Source organism: Solanum tuberosum, unplaced genomic scaffold (genome assembly GCF_000226075.1).
Source record: "Solanum tuberosum cultivar DM 1-3 516 R44 unplaced genomic scaffold, SolTub_3.0 scf00092, whole genome shotgun sequence".
Lineage (NCBI taxonomy): Eukaryota > Viridiplantae > Streptophyta > Magnoliopsida > Solanales > Solanaceae > Solanum > Solanum tuberosum.
In genome coordinates, this window is record NW_006239019.1 from 1,051,212 (window position 1) to 1,073,075 (window position 21,864).

At 32.6% G+C, this 21,864-nt stretch overlaps 3 protein-coding genes across 8 annotated transcripts in view; 1 reads left to right on the top strand and 2 right to left on the bottom strand.

The window, feature by feature from the left end:
- The window catches only part of LOC102589768 (serine/threonine-protein kinase Nek2), a 12,938-nt gene extending 7,851 nt beyond the window's left edge, over positions 1–5,087 (bottom strand). Inside the window, exons 1-11 of one of the 4 annotated variants that reach the window (XM_006347705.2) lie at positions 4,876–5,087; positions 3,603–3,747; positions 3,359–3,425; positions 2,897–2,962; positions 2,671–2,717; positions 2,498–2,543; positions 2,295–2,375; positions 2,154–2,196; positions 2,015–2,064; positions 1,846–1,927; positions 1,662–1,711 (exon numbers count right to left, since the gene is read on the bottom strand). In XM_006347705.2, the coding sequence (XP_006347767.1) occupies positions 1,662–1,711; positions 1,846–1,927; positions 2,015–2,064; positions 2,154–2,196; positions 2,295–2,375; positions 2,498–2,543; positions 2,671–2,717; positions 2,897–2,962; positions 3,359–3,425; positions 3,603–3,688 (618 nt within the window). In that variant the 5' untranslated portion in view covers positions 3,689–3,747; positions 4,876–5,087. The other 3 variants (XM_006347706.2, XM_015308918.1, XM_006347707.2) reach the window with 3 other exon arrangements.
- Positions 5,088–7,609: 2,522 nt separating this feature from the next.
- On the bottom strand, positions 7,610–10,801 carry LOC102590515 (annexin D3). 2 transcript variants are annotated; one of them, XM_015308920.1, is made up of 6 exons: positions 10,611–10,801; positions 10,009–10,172; positions 8,648–8,875; positions 8,277–8,489; positions 8,077–8,166; positions 7,610–7,962 (listed from the first exon to the last, which is right to left on the bottom strand). In XM_015308920.1, the coding sequence occupies exons 1-6, from the start codon at positions 10,684–10,686 to the stop codon at positions 7,759–7,761; spliced, it is 975 nt and encodes a 324-aa protein (XP_015164406.1). In that variant the 5' UTR covers positions 10,687–10,801; the 3' UTR covers positions 7,610–7,758. The 2 variants fall into 2 exon arrangements, with proteins under 2 accessions (XP_015164406.1, XP_006347770.1); XM_006347708.2 differs by having other exon boundaries at positions 10,009–10,154; positions 10,611–10,798.
- A 6,166-nt stretch (positions 10,802–16,967) lies between these two features.
- Positions 16,968–20,171, top strand: LOC102590871 (annexin D4). 2 transcript variants are annotated; one of them, XM_006347710.2, is made up of 7 exons: positions 16,968–17,081; positions 17,356–17,528; positions 17,670–17,888; positions 18,060–18,287; positions 18,388–18,459; positions 18,583–18,681; positions 19,912–20,171. In XM_006347710.2, exons 1-7 carry the CDS (start codon positions 17,036–17,038, stop codon positions 20,005–20,007), a joined length of 933 nt encoding a protein of 310 aa, XP_006347772.1. In that variant the 5' UTR covers positions 16,968–17,035; the 3' UTR covers positions 20,008–20,171. The 2 variants fall into 2 exon arrangements, with proteins under 2 accessions (XP_006347772.1, XP_006347771.1); XM_006347709.2 differs by lacking the exon at positions 19,912–20,171 and having other exon boundaries at positions 18,583–18,937.
- The last annotated feature ends 1,693 nt before the right edge of the window (positions 20,172–21,864 follow it).

The window sequence follows — 21,864 nt, forward strand, 5'->3', positions numbered from 1 at the left end:
TATATATATATATATATTAAAACTAGTATAGTATTAGTTGTTGTTGGCACTCATGCTACAAGAAGGCTAAATGGTGCACTTGGTCGAATGTTGAGTTATTTACCTAGAGGATTAGAGATCAATTCCCACTTCTTCTTTTTTTGAGAAATGTAACAGTTAGTCTATATTTTTCCAAAGGTATACTACCTCAAAAGTGTAGTTCCCCTCCAAAAGTGTTGTAATTACATAGGATCCTATACCTACCAAGTTACAGCCAATCTATAGTTGTGCTGATTACTTCTGAGCTATCTAGGTTTACACCAAAAATAATACAGAGCTAAACAATTAAGCTTAAATCTTTGTATGTTGCTCTGCTTTCCTTCATGACATCTCTGGTTCCTCTCTAGCCATACTATCCACCATATACATGATGGGACAATCTTCCATCTCTCCTCCTTTCTTCCTGCATTTCCATCCCTATTCCAGCACTTCAAAAACCTCTTTGATCCTTCCTGGTTTCACCCATTTAATCTCTCTCATATTGGTGAACATTTGCCAAAGCTGGGTTGTCCACTTGCAGTGTAAGAAGAGATGATTGACTGTCTCTCCTTGCTCTTCACACAAAAAGCACCTGGAACACAGGTGAAAGCCTCTTTTGTTCAGGTTCTCATGTGTCAAAACTGCCTCCTTAGCTAACAACCAAGTAAAACAGTTTACTTTATAGGGTATCTTGGTTTTCCATATCATCTTCCAAGGCCATTCTACTTCCTCAATGCCAATCGTGTTGAGATCTTCATGTGCTTAATTTACTGTGAAACACTATGTGCTCCCCACATTCCATACCAGTGAGTCCTCTTCCTCAGAGAACACATGTTTTTCCTCTTTTTTTTAGTGGTGCACCCATGTTCTAGAAAAATCCTAGATTCGCCTCTGCCAATAAATAAACCCGCTATTCATCTTAGGTTCAATTTTTTTTTCTAGAATCGCTAAGTAGACCCAACTAAACTTCATGCTCATCACTATTTTTATAATCCAAACATGCTCCCAATTTCCATCAAGTGCTACACACTTGAATCTTCTTCTAACATCTCTCTGGAGTCATAATACCAACACCTAGAACATGCACAGCAACGAATTTCATCTGAAGTTCGTTGGAATTCTCCACAACCATTGTTAGTGGTTAAAAAATGGACATCCGACAAGCTGCAACAAATACAGTTATCGTTTCTATTAAATTAGGATTTAGGCTTAACTCACACCCCAAAAGTGCTTAGTATCTAGTGCGTGGGCAATTTTGATTTTGCGGCCCCCAACATTGGGTGAAATGGACCCTGCTCTGATACCATGTTAAATTATATCTTAGGCCTAACTCAAACCCCAAAAACTAGCTCAAAGGGAGGAGGATTCCCCAAGCCTTATAAGGAATCCACTCATCTCATTAATTACCAATGTGAGACTTTTGTTATTCTTTAACAGTTTCATTTGCAAAAGAAAATTATACTAGCTGAACTTACTGAAATATTCAGATAAATGATATGAATAATTGCTTCTGTAAAACATGGGCTGCATCATGCAATAACAAACCCAGTGTAATCCCACAAAGTAATGGGATGCATCATATGCTGACAAGAAAATTGTTCGAGTAATAAGGTTAGGCAGCAACAAGGTCATCAGAAACTTACAAATGCCTTGAATGCAGGCTTAAATGCAGCCATTTCATATATACAGCATCCTGGATAGAAAATCATAGAAATGTCAGTGCACCTTCACATTAGTGCCCACTATGTATGACAACTAAACATAGCATCAGGCACTGATACGTGCCAGCATGTAACATGTGTGCCACTTGATGTATATCTGTATTACCTAGAGACCATATATCCGACTTAGATCCATAAGGTATGTCTGCAAGAAGCTCAGGGCACATGTAACTGGGGGTTCCAACAATCTGCAAAATTAAGCAAGAATAACTTAGCTAAACAATATTGAAAAACATGAAATCTTTAAGGTAAAAAGCTACAGTAACATTACTTACCGAGGAAGCAAGGTCATCTGAAGTCAACATCTTGGCAAGTCCAAAATCACCTGCAAGTAGTATGTCGTTCTTGTCCTTCAGTAAAGTATTATAATATAGAATTTTCAAGAAGCCTGAAATGGAAAATGAGCAAACTAACCTAGACGAATATCCTGCTCTCTTGTTAGAAATATATTCGAACACTGCAAAAGATGTTACAAACACAAAGTTTAAAGGAGAAGCAAGGTTAAGAAGTAATAAGTCTATGAATCCACCCAGTGAAAAGCAAATGACAGCAAACCTTGACATCACGATGAAGGATATGATTCATGTGCAAGTAGTCAAGAGCCATTAAGAGTTGAACAAGCCATTTGCATAGTTTCTATTAACAGTTCATGACTTGGTTAGAGACCAATGACAGATAAATGACACTTCAACTTTTAAAATAACTCTTTAAACTTGAATTGAACATTGGAGCAAAAGATGCAAACAGCAGAAGGTTACCTCTTCAAGAAAATGGACACCCTTTGCTTTTTTTATGGCCTCTGCCCTGCAAAGTTGAAGGAAAATGGAGGTCATTACAATAAAGCAAACATGCAGCTATTATGGCTACTTCCAAGGTCATTAGAGACGAATGGAATCAAACTACATAGTGAAAGTAGGAAAAGGTCACTAACATGTCTCCACCTTCGCAATAACCTATGACTATGCACACATAGCAACCCTGCAAGAGAAGGCGCAAAAAGAAAATCCCATTTAAGCTTTGAATATATCCATTTGATAAACACCGCAGCAGTCAAGTAGTGATAAACACACATATGTCAAATGTTCTATCAAAATATTAGAAGTATCATAGAAAGGAAAGAAAAGAACAGGACTTGAAAGATAAGTACTGTTAGCAACCTTCTCCACCCATGAGTCTTTGTACTCCACAATGAATGGATTTTGCATACTCGAAATAAGGGCCATCTACAAAATAAAGGTTAAATTAAACGACAAGGCATTTTAAGAAAGTTCAACTACGAAGCATAATATGGCATAGAATACATATGAAGATGTACATCAAGTAGCAGTAGAAGTATTTGGCGTCAAAATGATTTATGTTCTTTTCTTTGAATGTTCAAAAGGAGTTGCAGTTTCCTTTGTATAGAAGATTTTATTTTTCCTTCACACTCCAAAGTGTTCCTTTTCTGGTTACTGAAAGCTTAGAATACCAAAATAGAACAAAAAATATAATTTCTGAGCCTCTTTAAAGGCAGATATGTAGAAATTCTAGAATATGGTAAAACTCAATGTTTTCTCAATGTTTCCTAGCATAGGGAAGGCTGGGAGGTGGGAAGATCATGGTTTAAGCAGAAGACAAACCTCCTGGTGTGCATTTCGGCGAGTCCTATCCGTTTGCCGAGCGAGGCGAATTTTTTTCAATACATACCTTGAAATAAGAAGGATTATAAAAGAATAAATTAATTCCTATTTCACAAGCATATCATTTGATAAGTATCAATTACTAACAGGATTGAACATTTCATATAACACTGCAAATAGTAGAAGTGCAATAGTAACTATATGTATGTGGCTTATATAAATAACAAGATTTTCTAGTTCTTACTTCTTCTTTTCAAGCTTATGCTTCACAAGAACTGCAGAGCCAAAAGCCCCTTTGCCAATTTGCTCCAATATTTCATACTGCTCCATTGGACCCGTAACTGACTTTCCCTTCAAAGTTCAAACTTCAACTTGCACCAATCCCGTTGCTAAAGGAAAAAACAAATAGATACATTAATAAACTACTACAAGGCTACTAGTTTAGACAAAAATAAAGCAAAACAAAAAATAAGAGGGACTCAACTAATTATAATTAGTCCTACATTGCCAAAAAGCTATTACTTCAGATATAGGTACATATTATCCCATATGCAAAGCATTCAGAAAAGAGATCTCGAGGAATTATAGTGTGATTCCCAGAACTTAGATCATGTCAAATTGCTGAAAATCTTCATAATAAGGTTCTAATATCAGGATACAACTGCAATTTTCCGTTACACTGCACCAATTTAAGCAAAACAAATGCAATAAAGTGCTTTTTTGTTGAAATAAGAAAAGTAGGGCCGTTTTTTCCATGGTACCAAGTTAATTATAAAAACTAATGCAAATAAGTTGCACTTTCTTATATTTAAAGAGGAAGAAAAGTTGCAAACCAAGAAGGCAAGAACCCAAGACTCAATCAAGTCTTCCCTTCCAAGAATTTGAATAAACATCTCAAGAAACCAGAAACTACAAAACCCCATTAGAGTTTAGACTGATGAATGAGGTACATTTTTCTTTCTAAAATACAAGGAATACAACTAATCAAGACTACCATCTCAAGAAACAAATCAGACGCCCAAATCACAGTTGGTATTCAGTACAATATACAAAACATTAGCAATTACACATTCAAGAAAATCAAGAAAGTACCAAAACCCTAGACATTCAAGAAAACCAAGAAAGTACCAAACCCGTGCACAGTTAGACATTCAAGAAAACACACAAGTACCAAAACCCTTGCAGTTACACATCAACATTCAACTGTTACCACTGCATTCTAAATTTTTTTTTAAAAATAATATATGAAACACTACAAACAAGATCAGAGACTGAGAAAAAAACAAGAAAACCCCAAACACTCAAAAACAGCAAAAATCTAAAAGCAGATTCAAAATGGGCAACTCACTAAAAATAGAATAAATTAGAGCAAATTTCAAGTTCCCATTTACCGGCATTGAAGCTAGTGAAGGAAGAAATAGGTGACAGTCAAGAAAATTGTACAGATTCACTTGAATTTAAGTTGAAAACAAGAAAAGGGGAAAAAGTGAAAAAAGAAAAAGCTGAAAAAGATGAACCAGAAACGTGAAGCTTTGGTGGATCACGAGCTACATTGAAGAATACATAGGGCAACGAGATGTGAAAACGACGTCGTCCGTAGCCTTTGGTCAGAAGAGCAGAAGAAGAAGCAGAAGAAGAAGAAGATGAGGAGGAAGAAGTGAGTGTTCTTGCTCTTCTTCCATAGTGTCTTTTTGTTTTTTTCTTACAAGAGAGAGAAGAAAAGAATAATGGAGAAAATATTTATTTAATAATTACTCCTACACTACTATTTATTGATTTGTACTGAGCAGTAAGTAAGTTTTTTAATAAATATTTACTACTTATTGTCCATATATTAAGCAACATTGAAATAAAATCGTTATATATCTGATTATTATTTTTTTAATAAGAATGTCAAATTAAATATGACAAAATAAAAGTAAAAGTGAACGCAAAAAATATTAAAAGAAAAAAGCATTGAAAATATTTTTGAATTTGACGTAAATTATTAGTTTTATCCATTAATAAAACTTAAATACACCCATGATCTATCACATGACATAGCAAATGATATCTAATTCTTGTAGGAGCATGCAACTCTTAACAAGAAGTTGAGAGAAGTGTTGAAAATATCTTTAAACTTGACGAAAATTTAGAAATGTACTTTATTCGTGTTATAAAATCAAGGATGTATTTAAGTTTAATTAGTTAAACAAAATAACATTTTTAAAATTGTCAATAATTCAAAGATAAATTTAGGAGGGTTTTCAATTATACGAAAAAGATGGTGAGAATGGAGACAAAGGAGGGTGCAGAAGGAGACAAATATAGAGAGAGAAAGGAGATTAACAATTTAAAAATGGATTAATTAATTTTAATTTATTAGTTTGGGGATCTTAATGTAATGAAAATGATGAGAGTAAGAAGTAGACAAACTCTTTGAAGACAACCCCACCTGCCTCAATACCTCAACCCCACTCCCAAAAAAAGTTGAATGATTATTATGAATGTGCATAATCTTGTTTTGACATATTTAGCAAATCAAAATTGATTTTAGAAACTTCAATTGGAATAATAACCTTTAATAACATTCGTTCTATATAATCAATATCTCCGTTGTTGAGCAATCGCTTTTAGTCGTCATTATACTCTATTATTACTATCAATTACGATCATCAAACACAAATATGTACATCATAATTATTATCATAGACTCTCATCAACATCAAAGATAAGAGCAAAATAGATTAATTATATTTTAAAATATTGAAAACTCTAAACTGAAGCAAATTAAATGAGAAAATATGAAGGAAAAGAAAACCAATTAACTGATGTATCATATTATCTATCATCAGCTATAACTATATTTTTCACTAGTTATATATATTGTACAAAAAATGATATTTTCAAGTGATATTTTATACATAAAAAAAATTAAGAAAATGATAATAAGAAATTATTTGGATTCCAAATCTTATCATGTACTACTACTAGTCTTGAAATTTGTATAAAATATGGTCAAACTATTTAAGGGGTAGATGTGGGGACCACTTGTTTTAGCAATCTAAGTAGATGGGCCTGAAAGTGGGTAAAGGGGGAGTACGGGTGGGCCATAAATTACTTGGAGCGTTTGTCGGGTATAGAAATGTGGGCCCAGCCCTAACTTTCCTCCGATCAATTACGAGGCTTTATCCGTGAATCCTATTTAACCATCCAATCACTCACACATTTCATATTTGACTAAAACTTTCCATTTATTTTCATTTTCTTCTCTCCAATTAATTCTAATGGTTGGTCTAATAATAGAATTATTCTAAATTAAACGAATGTTTTATTAATCGGGGTATTTTGTGCATGATAATCTAACTTAGTTCACCTTGTCATTCAAAATAAAATGAAATAAATTATAAAGTTGCAAGAAAATTATTTTCAAAATATTAATGTTTTATCTTAGTAAGAAAAAATTAAACTCGATCAAACTATTATGATCGACCCTTGAAAAAGTGGAAAATGACAAAAAGTTTTGTAATACATGAAATGAAAAGATTTAAACTTTATGCATGAGTGTTGTGTTATAAATTTCACTAAAGCAGAGGTGCTAGGATAATTGCCTGTTTGAATTGACTTATTTGAAATGTTTTTAAGTCAAAATAACTTTTAAATATTTTAAAAGTGTTTTGGGTAAATTTAAAAGTGTGTATAAGCATTTCAATTTAAGCTAAAATATTAATAATAAGCCAAAAGTCTCAAAAATCAGAAGCTAATATAAACCAGCTCTAAGTCTTAACTTATTACCAAAGAGGGTTGTGGTAGAGTGATGTACTCTTTCATTCTTAACCTAGAGATCTCGAGTTTGAATCCCCTTTGTACGGAGTTACCTTTGTTAAGGAGCGTTTTACCCTAATATGAGACTTTCCAACGCGAATCCGGATTCAGTCAGGTTCCAAGGAGGAAGAGAAATAGAGAGGTGGGGTGGGGGAATAAAAAAATAAAGTGTTGATGAAATCCATGTCTACTTTACAATTCTGCACTTTTTATTGTGATCATTTCATTTACAAAAAACAGAGTTTTGTTTTTGGGCCTTGATAGGGCCACTCTTTGCTGGGTTGGTGGGAAATCCATTGGGCCACTCTTATTTCCATAACTTTCTCTTTGCCCAAGGAGAGTAGGCTTATTGAACTTGTTTCTTTTTTTCTTCCTTTTGGCAATAAAAATTCCCAGCAATGTTCCATTTCTTAAGAAAATAAAAGTTGCTAAATACTCAAAAACAAGTGACAAACCACAAACTTATATACAAATTCACTCTCCAATTATTAAACATTTCACTGCAAAACCACCCCAATAATGCGCATATAGCATTTCCGAATAAATCATACAAAGTAGTAGCATAGTATTGAAACACAACAAGATAATGGTCAGGTCTACACTTTGGCACCAAGCAGTGTCATGAGGAATTTTCTGTAATCACCTGATGTGTCATCAATAACTGCATTATCAAGACTAGTTTTGTTCGCTATGATATATTCTCCCCTTACTTTCATCATATCAACTTCAGCTCGAGTTACAATGGCTCTCGTTAGAGAATCCTCATCAGTTCCAAAACCGACAATCGAGGCTCTGACAACCTGACCAATTCCAGCATACAAGAATATATTCAAAAGTAGGTACTTTACTGACATTGATCTGTAAAAACGAATTACCAGATGCTATATATCAAATGTTGTTCCGTATTTAATTACCTCAGCAAAATGTTTCTCTGGCGAATCAATACACCAGATAACCACCTTCAGGATAGATTCCAATAGACCTTTTCCACAGCTCTTAATGTCCTGTAAATGATTAATTAAATTAGAAAAAATGAATTGCACATAAAAGAGACGAGATGAACAAGAAGCACTATGAAAGGAAGGCTACATAGGCAGCTTGCGAGAAGTGTAACCTGGTCAATGGAGAATCCATAATTTTGCTTGTAGCACTCAAAAGTTGCTCTAAGCTGACAACTACTCCTTGTGCTGAGTATGAAAAGAAAATTGTCATGATCCAACTGTTTTGTCCGTATGGCTTCACGAAGGATAGCAGCTTCTTCATTTGCAGTACTAGGATCCACCAATTCTTTATCATATCGATAGGACCTGACTAGACCAATAAGAATCTGGCAACATCCACACAACACGTCATGTCATAGAAGTTAGTATAATGCAACTCAACATAGCAAAGCAAACATCAGAAAGAGTACTATTTAACTGCTAATACATAGGGAATTGGTTAAGAATATTGTATACTTCAGCTACTAGAAGTGATCATATGTACCTTTTGTATAGGCATAGGGACATTTGCTGTGATATCTTCTTCAAGTGAACGGTTGAAAAGGCCACAATATGCTTGTCTCACCGCGACCAGATGATCAGGAGATGATGCACAAGCTATCTCTACTATCACTTGCAACTGGGTGATGGTTTTCTTTCTTGACTTTAAGGCTCCATTTGCTAGCCGTGCATCTCTTTCAGAAGGCTCGTATGTCCATAGGATGACTGCTTTCTGTCACACATGAAAAGCTAAAATTAGCACTTGGAGTCTTGGGAATAACCATGCTCATATAGAGACTGAAATTGCATTCTGCTGCAGATGTAGTAATCTAATTGGCATTCTAGAAACATAGCAAGGGATAAGCTATACATCTCAGAATTTTTCACCTTTTCACTAACATTTAGAGAAACTGTTTGCAGTAACAGGGCTAGAATCTTCCCTTGGTGTTTAAGAAATAGGAGTGTCAACAACCCCTTTGGCCCTTCCCAACTAGAGGTTCATCAAACAAGGGAATCTAATCTACCTTAAAGCTAGGATATAATGCCGCCCTACCCAACACATACACCCCTTGCTTGGAATTAGTTGATTATTGGAACTTCATTAGTATTACCGTTATCGAATGCATTATAGGTATAGTGAGAGGAGGAAGTCAAAAGTATAGTAGTTTATAAGTGCCACATTCACCAGCTACAAGATCAATTGGTTCTAAAAATATGACACACTCAATTTTGAGTTGAGCTCAGAGTTTGGTCAATAGTAACTATATGAAGAAATCAACTGAAAATTATTCCTGAGAGAATCTCTATCTGAGGCATAGATTACTCCTCTACTTATGATTAACTGACTAGAAATGATTAAAGGAGACAGAGAAGCAAGGACAATCATTGACACTAAATACTATCAGGGAAACATGAAAAGAGCAATTATTATCCAATTAATGGACTACGAGTTCTGGTAAGAAGGCGTGCTATTTAAAAGTTAATCTCATGTCACAATGTTGTCATTTTGACTAGCACGAGATTTAAGGCCTAAGATCAATAGTCAAGAACTTTCTTGAGCCAAATGAATCTTCATTCAAACTGTAATTATGCCCAAACACTTTGAAAGAGGCTAATTCCAGAAAAAATAACTATTCCATTTTAGGAGTAACGAAAACATACATCAAAATTCAAATATTCACAAACCTCCTGATTTAACCTCAAAATAATACTCCTAGAAACGAGAATCCAAAGAAAAGCAAAGTTAAATATGAGAAAAGACCTATATGGAATAACTTCTAATGAGCTAATGCTATCAAATTGTGAGTCGATTACGGAAGAGAACAAAATAATTAGGTCTAGGAAAAGTAAGAAAATGGATTGTACCCTGAAATCACCAGACAATTCAGAATTAATGTCATCTATAAGGGACTTGTTGTAAAGTTGCTGATAGGTTTCTCTGATCTTCTTCCTCTGGCTTGCATTTCTCTGGCCCAACACCGATATCACTGACTTCTCATTAGTTCCCAGTCCTACACACAACCACAAAACTAATTCTGTCTTTATAACAACGAACAACAATAAGACATATTAAAAACACAAACTCAGATAGGGATGACAATGAGGCGGGACTGTTTAAATTTCACAATCGAATTGCTACTAGTAATTTTATTTTTTTGCACATGGATCAACCAGTAGTTAATCTCTTTCTTCCTATCGGTACAGAACCAAATTGCAATTAGCAGCTCAGATTTGCTATATTTATATTAAATGATGAATCTATCGATGAAAATTCTGTCTCCGCCATTGCTAACCCAACCCACCTCCAACACAAAAACTGTTTCAACAACTTGTTGAGAAGATAATTTGAACTACGAATGAAAAACTTGGTTGAAAATTGAAGCTACTTGAAAGCACACAGCATGCATATATATGACATATGAAACGGGGAAAGTAAAACTAGGAAAGAAAGGGAAAAGTAGAGAGACCTTTGAAGGATTTCATAAGAGTTTCACAGTCTTCATCTGGAGAAGGAACAACATCTGGGATTCTCAGTGTAGCCATTTTCTTCACCCCAGAAATTGCAAGTTTTGCTCTCTGTTTCTCTTTAACACTTTCAGTTATTTTTCCCTCTCACCTTCATGAAAGAGAATAAGGGCAAAAAGGAAAATAAAGAAAGGACATGTAGCTCAGAGATTACCCCTCAACTTTTTTAAAATCTCACTACCCATATTACCCTTATCTTTTGTTGGACTGTAATGTCCCCAAAGTTGAATTTCACTTCCTTCAAACTCCTTTCCCTCATTATTTCTCCTTTTCATACGTGTAATGGTTCCTATCTTTTTTATTTTTAGAGGTGTCAACTTTAAAGAGTCATCGATCGATTCCTTCGTAATTTTAAGTTGATAGTCAAATATTTAATCATAAAATTATAAATAATTCTCATACTTTATATGAATAATTTACTTTCTAACCGATCATCAAACACACCTTGGTCCTTATACTACACAATTGCCCGTTCCTGCCGTCCAACATTTATTTCTTTTGTTTTGTTTTTTTTCTTCCTTCTAGACTTTAGATATTTGGCTTTTTTGAAATCCAAAACATTATATTTTGTAGGATAACATTTCAAAATTGTTAAAACCAATGTAGTCTTATTTTTATAGCTATATCTTCTTGTTAATATATACTATCAATTCCAATTGACCTAGGTATTATCGGCTGGGCGTCGTCTTCCTTTCAGCTAAAAAAATTGAGTTCAATTTTTTCAATAAAAAAAATAGTATAGAGAAACACATTGGCAAAAAGAAATTTCAACAAATTTGGACGACAAGGCACTAAATTTACTATTGTTTTTTTTAAAATTGTTTACATAGTATTAACAATATCTGAAATGAAATAGAAATAAATTTTTTTCTTGAATTATCAGAAAAGAAGTCCCCCTTCGTTGAAATGTCTAGAACATGACACCTTAAGTCACTCATATAGATTATTTAAAGAGCTTAGTCATAATCGCAATAGTAACATATTAAAATATGGGGGTTTCACACGTGGACTGTGACTAACAACAATATTAATAAAGATACCAAATTAAAATAATTAAAATTGATCCAGATAATATAATTATAAATTAAAAAATGTGAAGTCTATTATGTAATTATAATTTAATTGAATTATATAGGGGTTCAACAACCACCCTTTGATTTACCCATCAGAACTATTTTCTCAGAGAACGATATTAGACGAATGCTTTATTTATATAAAAAATTTATGTCAAGTATTGTCCATTTTACATTGGGACAAGTAAATAGTCTAAAATGGGTTTAGGCTAAACAAAATAAAATACTATTATGAGAAAGAAAGCGATCAAGAATCTAAGAAAGTAAAAGAAAACCTATAAAGGAAAAAGGAGCCAAAATAAATAAATATATATATATATACAAAAATAATCTTACATTTTAAATCTCAATTTTTTAAAAACAAGCATGATTTGAGATTCTAAATCATGATTTAATTTTTTAATAAATGTAAAACTTAACCCCAAAGTTTATACTTTATAAAAAACAAAAAAAGTATCCATCATTTTAAGTTTTACAAAAGAAAGACTAATGCTCAATGTGAAGAGATTGTTGTATTATATGACAGGATTATATTAAAAAATAACTAATTACTATTATTATTATTGATTAGTGTGTCTTTATAAAATTATGTATATTTGAATGTTTGTAATCACAAATATTTATTTATAAAATAAACATGAAGATATGCAATTTATCAATGCAATGCTTTAGAATCGATATTTAGATATCTGTTTAAGAACTATAATTTGTTCATCTAGTAAGATTTTATAAGAATTGAGAAAATTTTGATAGTTTTTACAATTTATGAGAGTTTCATGTGTATTACATAAAAAATTCAAATTGCATATCCTGATAAACTTCAACATATAAGTATCAATCTAATTTCATATAGTATTTCTAACAAACTTGAATATAATGGGGATATAAAATGGAAATCACATTGGGAACTTATGGAACTTGTCTCTTTCCTCCTACTTTCATAAGCAGGACGATGTATTATTAATTACATTGATGGTTCCATCTCATCAGTCACCAGTCACCAGTCACCAGTAAAATTAAGTTGCTCAATTAATAAAACGTAAAATATGATGGAACTTTTTGTCTCCCATGTGATTCATATGATGAAGATGAACAAAGAAAAAGAGACATACAACAATAATTGTTTTATCTCCTACGTGTCCCATTTAACAAAAAATGGCTTTGATGTACTCAATCCGACTATATCACAGAAACGAATCTAGAATTTGAAGATGGTTAAAATATCATTATTTTTAAAGGAAAAAAATAAATAAATGGGTTCAACTAATGTGCTCAAATGAGTTTGATTATAAGTACACAATTAACTATATCATCTCTTCTTAGATTATTTATACATACCTATTAAAAAAAATCTATGTGAACGTACGCCCTCGCAACGTCCACCTCTGCATCCAAGATCAAAGGTAAATGCAAGTGGGCAAATATTTTGATCACCCAATGATAGTACTGAATAAAAGTATTTTTATTTTCGTCCCAATTTATATGATGATATTACGATTTTATAATTATTATTTGCAGATCCGAGTGGGTGTGGATTGAGTGGATTGAATGGATTGAAATTTCCTCATATTTAATTCATATATGAATAATACAGACCAATATGTATTATTTTTGGTGTTGTGAGAACATAAGGACAAATGTGAGCCAAGAAATAATTATAGGAGTATTGTTGGACCAATTATAAGTTAACAGAGGGTAATAATAAATCCAATTTCCAATTAAATATATTGACGAAGATATTTTTTGTCCTTTCTGTTTTCAAAATTAAGTACCCCGTTGACAAAATGGTCCCTATTAAGTACCCTGCTGGTAAGAGGACTGCATCAACGGATCATTTAAGATATGCGACGAGTGAAATTATCTTATTCTTAATTATGTGTCTGATTTAATTTTTTTTATTAGAAATTATTGTTATTTTAAAATGAATTTAATGTGTCACGATAAATCTGAATTAGTGACAAATAATTATTATATAACATATGTTCAAGGGGAAAAAAATAATTGATCATTTGAATAGTGTGAATGATTTGAAGATTTGAACTTTATATTTGAAAAGAATGAAATAAGTAAAATAAATTATTGTACTACATAAATTGTAGCTTGGAAGGGGCTATACTTATATACCATGATGAGTCATTTTCATGCTATATCGTTCACAAGTTCCTTTCACACTAGGGGTCGTTTGGTAGAGTGTATTAGGAAAAATAACGCATGCATTAGCATTGTGTATTACTAGTACCTTATTTGGTACTCTTTTCCAATCTATGTATAACTAATGCTTGCATTAGTTATACACTCTATTGTGTATTAAAGTGTGTATTGCTAATACCATGGTTTTCTAGGTATTAGCAATGCAATGGTTTTAATGCATGCATTAGATTAACTAATGACAAAACTACCCTCTAAGCCTAATAATAATAATAATAATAATAATTATTATTATAATATTAATTATAATAATAATAATGTGGAGGTCTTTTTGTAAACAAATAGTTTTTAATAGTCTTTATACAAGACTTGCTATTTCCAATACATCAAACCAAACAATGTATAAGAAATAATGCAAGCATAACTAATGCAAGCATTACTAATGCATGCATTACTAATGCATGCATATTCAGCATTATTCTTATACACTCTACCAAACGACCCCTAATGTGGACCTTGCACTATTATTACCAATGTGCGGATTTTAACTTTTAGTTATTAGTATTATTTAATCATAAAAGATTGTTCGAATGATAATTACACTTCACTTTCAATCTTTAGATTGTGATTTGAGTCATAAAAAAGTCACTCTAATTATCGTTCTACCATTTTTTCCTCATGGAGATATAGTTTAATTCATATAGGGAGCTACTTGACTCTCGAGTAGTACTCTTCAAAAAGATGAAACAATAAATATTTTTCTTTTCTTTCTTTTCTCTTTTAGTTATTTTACTAAAACAAATGAGATACATGCAAATAAAAAGATAGCTTAGTCAATTACCCATAATAATAATAATAATAATAAGATAGCTTAGTTGTTGCACATATCTCTTTCACACATGACATAGATCAACACAATCTAATAATTTCACACCTGTCTCATTTTTTAATACTTTATCTTTAATTGTTTTTATTTAATAGGATTTTTCAATCTTTATAAAGTCAAGTCTTCATGTTCATATTTGATAGTACTATTTATTTTCATCACTTCACTTATTTACGCTATGATAAAAGTAGATACCAAATTTTATTTGTTTAGTTTTAAAAAATAAAAATAAAATTTATTATTTTATGTTTATTTTATTTTTATTGTCAAATATTATTTATTTTTAATATTTAAATAATTTATAATATTGGAGATGACATAGGGAAAACCAACCTGCCCGTGCATGGCTGTCTTGATAATAATTGACATAATATGGACAAGAATAATTATGATGGAGATAATATAAAAGAAGAAAAACTATATGAAGTCTTGTCTCAGTCTCACTAATATGCCTTGTGATACTCGTGCAACGACCTTTTTTTTAAAAAAAATACATTTTTAACACTTCTTCCGTCTTGTATTTCTTGTTCATTCTGTTAAAATTATTTTTTAAAATTTATAAATTTAACAAAAAATTAATTAAAAAGCATTATTTGCTATTAAAATTAATTCTTTGTAAAAACAATATAAAATTTTCAAAAAAATTCTTCGCTGTTCATTCTAACATTGATGAATAGGGCAATATATAAAGTGTATTGGAAAAAATTAAATGATAACTTAGTTTAAATATTTTTCGTATTTATATATAATTTCTTAAGAATTGTTTAAAATAAAAGCGGATAAGTAATGTAAATTGTAAAATGGAGGGAACATTGTTTTTCTCTCGTAGAGGGTGGGGTATAATAGTTTGAAAATTTTCAATTTTAGAATCCTTTAGCATGCCACAGCCCACATGAGATGAGTACGGATAAAATTATTTATCCTATCTTTATATAAATATAAATAATAAAATAAAATAATTTTAAATTAATTACTATCTAAACTCGGATCGCGCACTATAAAGCCCATTCGGAGATGACGCTCCCAATAAGACTTTTTCCATACTCAAAGCTCGAACCAAGACCTCTGATTAAGGGTGAAACACTTTCACCACCACACCACAATTCAAGGGAGAAACACATGTTGTAGATGTTCTACATCAACTTCTAGCTAGTCTTCTATGTTGTCCCTTTACTTTCATTAACTATAGTAAAGTACTTTTCATTTTATTTTAATTGTCATGTTTTTTTGTGGATTTTAAAAAGAATATTGAATAAAAGAATAATTTGACTAATTCATCTTTATTTACTCTTTTTTGTTTTAATATTATTCTATTTTTTTTATCATGTTAGTTTCTTTTCATTTTATGAAGTAAAGATAAAAGTGAAAATAATTAATTAATTATATTTTGATTTTTAAAAAATAATGTTACTACTTACTACTATTTTGAATAAGTTATTTTCAATAAGCACGACAACTAAAATAGATCAGAGAAAATAGATTTTAGTACATGTAAATTACTGTAAATTACTGAGCGATGTTAGAAACAAAATTTTAATATATAAAATTTAATAACATGAATATTAAACATTTGACACGTAATAGTAGCTAGGTAGTAGGCTAGAAGCATGAGAAAATACCATTTAAAGAGAAAGATGAGGACTTGAGTAATATCAAAATCTACTATCTTAGTAGAATATTAGAATCTAAAAATATGGTGTGTATGCCGTATAAATGTTACAATAAAAAAATATAAATGTGTAAAATGCATGCATATTTTATCAAAACTTTTCATTGTTGGATCTACTTTCAGTTTGTTATTATTATGCATTTAAGAGTTATTTTTTTAAGAAAAGTTCACTTTAAAAGGAAAGAACCAATTGCTAACATGGAAATATCCAAAGGTAGATAAAAGCATCGAAAACAGATCGCCGAATATTTATTAAACATTAAATTAATAAGAAATAATAATAGAGATTAGACTTTAATTAAAATAATTAACGACTTTTTTAAAAAATAAAATTGTTTAAGGCGTTACAATCTGTAATTTGATGAACAGGAAAGTACAGGAATTAAATAATGGCCACCCATATCTTTATAATTTTACATCGAAGGCTACTTTGGTCTTTTACGGATTTGATAACCGGCCGGTAATAATTAAATGACAGAACTACCCCTAATAACTCGTATAAATCTGGTTAGAATTGAATCACAGCATCTATCAGCTCTCTTCTCTCTCACAGGCACACAAAGAGACAAAAACTCAAAAAACAGAAAAAAAATGGCCGAGGCTAATTCGTATGCAGCTCTTACCAAAGCTTTCTCAGGTTCTTTTCCATTTCTTCTTTCTAAAACTGATTTATTAAAAATGTTTATAAGAGTTAAAAGTTGGATTTTTTAGGTGAATTCTTCAAGTTTTTACTACTAAACTCTCACTGGATCTTCACTTCCTTTGCGAAGTTGTTTTCTACATCTGATTCTACCGATCTATATAATTTGGGGATTTCATGTGCTTTTTTGTGTCTGATAATGCAATTTGCCTTTTATAGTGACTATTCACTGTTTCAATTTGTTTGATTTGACTGTACATCAAATTTGTAGGACTTGGTGTGGATGAGAACTTATTCATCTCAACACTGGGGAAATGGAATCGGCATCAGAGGGAATCGTACAGGGTAAGCACTCCTGGATTCTTCAGAGAAGACGAACGACAGTTCCAGAGATGGGATGATCAACATATCCTCCAGCTTCGCCAAGAATTTTTGCGTCTTAAGGTATTTAGTTAATTATCGGAAACAACCTCTTTACCTTCCTTCCCTTCCAATGTAGGGATGTGTAAGGTAATGCTCTCTATATAAGTTGCCTTATAAAAGTATTTGTGATCTTATCATTTTCTTCTCTCCAAATTTTTTTAGGATGCAGTGGTGTTGTACACAATGCACCCATGGGAAAGAGATGCTCGTTTGTTCAAGGAAGCGTTATTATTGCAAGTACCTAAACATGATGTTCTCATTGAGATTGCTTGCACTCGATCCTCTGAAGATCTTCTGGGAGCCAGAAAAGCTTACCATTCCCTTTTTGAACACTCAATTGAGGAAGACATTGCCTTCCATATTCGAAGTCCCGAAAGAAAGGTACCTGTTATTTTACGGATTTAAGTTGTATGCACTGACTTTACACTATTAGGGTAGTTTAATATGTGAATTGTGATAACACGTGAGTTATCATTCTTATTAGTTACCGATTAATGATAGTTGTTCAAAGTTCTCTATTAGTAATTTACCATTTTTTTTAATGACAAACAGCTTCTAGTTGCTCTTGTAAGTTCCTACCGTTATGAAGGTCCACGAGTAAGCGATGATCTTGCAAAATCTGAGGCTAAGATATTTGTAAATGCAATAAAAAATGCTAACAAGAAGAAGCTGATTGATGAGGAAGAAGAGATTGTGAGGATCCTTTCGACAAGAAGCAAGCTCCATCTTAAGGCCATCTATAGCCATTACAAGGAAATCACTGGCAACTTCTTGGACGAGGTCAGAAAAAAAGAGTTTAATTTCTATGTACTGACTGTTCGTAGTTTTGTTTTATCCATTTGGTATTAGATGACCTATAATCTTTTTTTATTTTCTTCAGGATCTTGAAGGTGACTTGACCATGAAACAAGTTGTTCAATGCCTTTGTGTACCTAAAGCATACTTCAGCAAGGTAAATAGCAATCACAAAACTGATAAATAATGCAGCATACTGTATTTCTCCCTTTTTTGTTTGAAATAATTTGGTAATCGATTTGACTTTTTTTTTCTCATTTTCAATTTCTTATTGCCATAGATTTTGATCGCGTCCCTAAGATTGGACGTGGATGAATCTGCCAAAGACTCAGTGACCCGAGTCATAGTTACAAGAGCAGATGATGATGATATGAAGCAAATCAAAGAAGAATTTCAGAGCAAATATGGAACTACCTTGGCAGCAAAGATTGCAGAAGTTGCTAATGGAAGCTACAAAGATTTCTTGCTTACTATAATTGCAAAATCTGACTAATTATTTGGCCTAGATTTTGGCATATCCAAAGTTGCATAAGTTGTTTCCATTTGATCTTCTTTTGCTCAATTTATGTATGATTTCAATGTTCCCATTTCAAAAGAGCAATTTCAATATCATAGTTTTCAGCTTCTTGATTCAACTTATCATCAGTACATTATTTAATCATTGCAATTGCTATATCCAAGCTTCTATTACATTCTATCCTATCCGATTAATGAATCAGTAAATATGCAGGCCGATCTTTGCTTTGAGCTTAAGTAAATTCCACTTGTAAATACTTTACTCATAAAGTTTTAAAAAATGTAGGATCACTGCATTGTCCCCAGGTTTAGTTCAAGTGATGAAAGTTGAAGGACTTATAAATTAGATCACAGATTCGAGACTGATATTTAAGTGGAAAAGACGAGATACAAAGTTGCTCGCACTACTTAAAGCTATCATAGAAGATGTAATTTAAAATCCGAACATGCATAGGAAATTCAAGATGCTCAGAAATTGAAAATTTAAGATCCGGACCTGCATAGAAATGGAAAAATTGATTTTCGATAATATAAATATTTGAAGGAGTAGTGAAGAGGAAGAAGCAGAGTGATCAATATTTGATGCCTTTAAAAATATAAGAAAGAGAGAAGCGAATACCACATCGATAAACAACAAGTAAATCCGAACATTGCCGAAATATACAAATGCAGCGCAGTTACACCGCTAAGCTCACGCAGCCACGCAGTGAGCACAAAGCGAACTATTCTTTCGCCTTTTACTAAAGAATACCGTGTGCGCGCTGCAATTAGTGGCATACGCCAATTTTTGGAGGGGTTCTCTATTTGTGACCCCAACAACTCTAGTCTTAACATTTTGAAACCATAAGTTGGAGGAAATACCCCAAGTTATGGAGGGGTAAAATCTGTTTGTGAATGCTACAAAAAGTGCTAACAAGAAGAATCTGATTGAAGATGAAGAGAATGTGAGACTGTAAATACCAATCATGAATAATGTATATTCTATTGTTCTGCTTTATTGATTTTTCCTTTCTTATTTCGTAGATTTTAAGCTTGGATGTGGATGAATCTCTAAAGAGTCCTAGTTACAAGAGCAGAAGAAGTCATGAAGCAAATCAAAGAAGAATTTCAGAGCAAATATGTGAACTACCTTGGCTGCAAGCCTGCAAAGATTGAAGAAGTTGCTATAGGGATTTCTTGCTTACTATAATTTCAAAATCTGATTAATTATTGGGTCCAGATTTTGGCATATCCAAAGTTGCATCAGTTGTTCCATGTTCTCAAATGCTTGTTTTCCCCTTTGTTTTTCTTTTCAAGTCTTTCACTCAATTTATGTCAGTGTATCCATTTTTCTAATGAGCTATTTCAACACCATAGTATTTAGCTTCTTGATTTAACTTATCATTACGTTTTTGAATGGTGCAATTTGTGTACTTCCCCTTGTGTCTTCACATTATATTCGGACCAATAATCCAAACTGAATCAGTCCTACATGCGGCATGCCCTCAAGGAGTCAACTTGGTCACAACAGTTTCATCTTGCATTATTTCTCCATTAATGAGATGCAACAAAGTTAATTGATTGCCATACCAGAAACAAAGCTAAAGTGGAGATCAAAGCAAGGAATACTTATATTTAGGGACGATAACTAATTTCAGAGGTCTCACACTACTCAATGCCATTCTAAGTCTAACTTAAAGTCAGGGCAGAGCTACAATATTAGATACGAGTTTGGACGAATCTAGTATATATGCTTATTAAGAGATCCCTGAAATATGTATAACTAAGTTGAACTATAGATTCTGTTGGCTAGTTCAGAACCCATTAACTTTAAATCCTGATCCGCCACTGTTTAAAGTTACCATACAAGATGCAATTTGAACAACTAGAAACTGCAATTACCATAACTTGCAAGTTGAGTTATGGTGTTCAATCGGGGGCAAGTTCAGAACCAAACCTGCATAGGAAATTCAAGATGCTCAGTCCAAAACATCCTCTTGGACATTTCATCAGTCACCTTGTGAGCATTCAGAATCACCAAGAAAGAAGTGAGGTGATCCGAAGATTACCACATCGATAAACAACGAGTAAATTCAAAAGTGGCCGCAATATACAAGTGCAGCACAGCCAAACTGTAAAAATCACGCAGCTACGCAGTGAGCACATAGCGAACTATTCTTTCGCCTTTTACTAAAGAATACCGTGTGCGCGCTGCAATTAGTGGCATACGCCAATTTTTGGAGGGGTTCTCTATTTTGAGACTCCCAACAACTCAAGTTTCAACCATTTGTAAGTTTTAACGTAATATGAAATAATCTTTTTTTTTATGGATTATGAACATTTGTGCAACACTAACCAAGTTGCTGCTTCCAGCCCCCCTTCCCATTTGCCATGGCATATAATATATCATTGCAGTTCCTATTCGCATAATGAATTAGTAAATGGTCACGAAAAAGTGCAGGATATTGGCAATCATTGAATATGTATAAATATTTAATAGCAGTAACTAAAAGGATCAGTGGTATGGTCCGAATCCCACCAAGAAACTGAAGCGAAATCAAATCTTGAATTTAACAAACAACAAAGTGTACAGTACAGCTTAAATTGATCTATTTGAATGACTGGTGAAGAAGAAGAGAGCAATACTTTGACGCCTCAAAAGTTTGACAGAGAAATAAGAAGTGAGGCGACCAGGAGAGTCCCACATCGATAAACAACGAGTAAATTCGAGGTTGTCGTAATATAAAAGTGCAGCGCGGTGATTCTGTAGAACTCACGCAGCCACGCAGTGAGCACAAAGCGAACTATTCTTTCGCCTTTTACTAAAGAATACCGTGTGCGCGCTGCAATTAGTGGCATACGCCAATTTTTGGAGGGGTTCTCTGTTTGAGACCCCAACAACTCTAGTCGTAACTATTTCAGCTAAGGTGACTTTATCTTTTGTGCTAAACTTAATAGTACTGTATATGACCTCTTATCTAATATATAAATTGAATTGTATGTTTTCTTATATCTTGAAATTGGTTGTAGAGTAAAGAATGAAAGAAGCAATTTACTCAAACCAAGT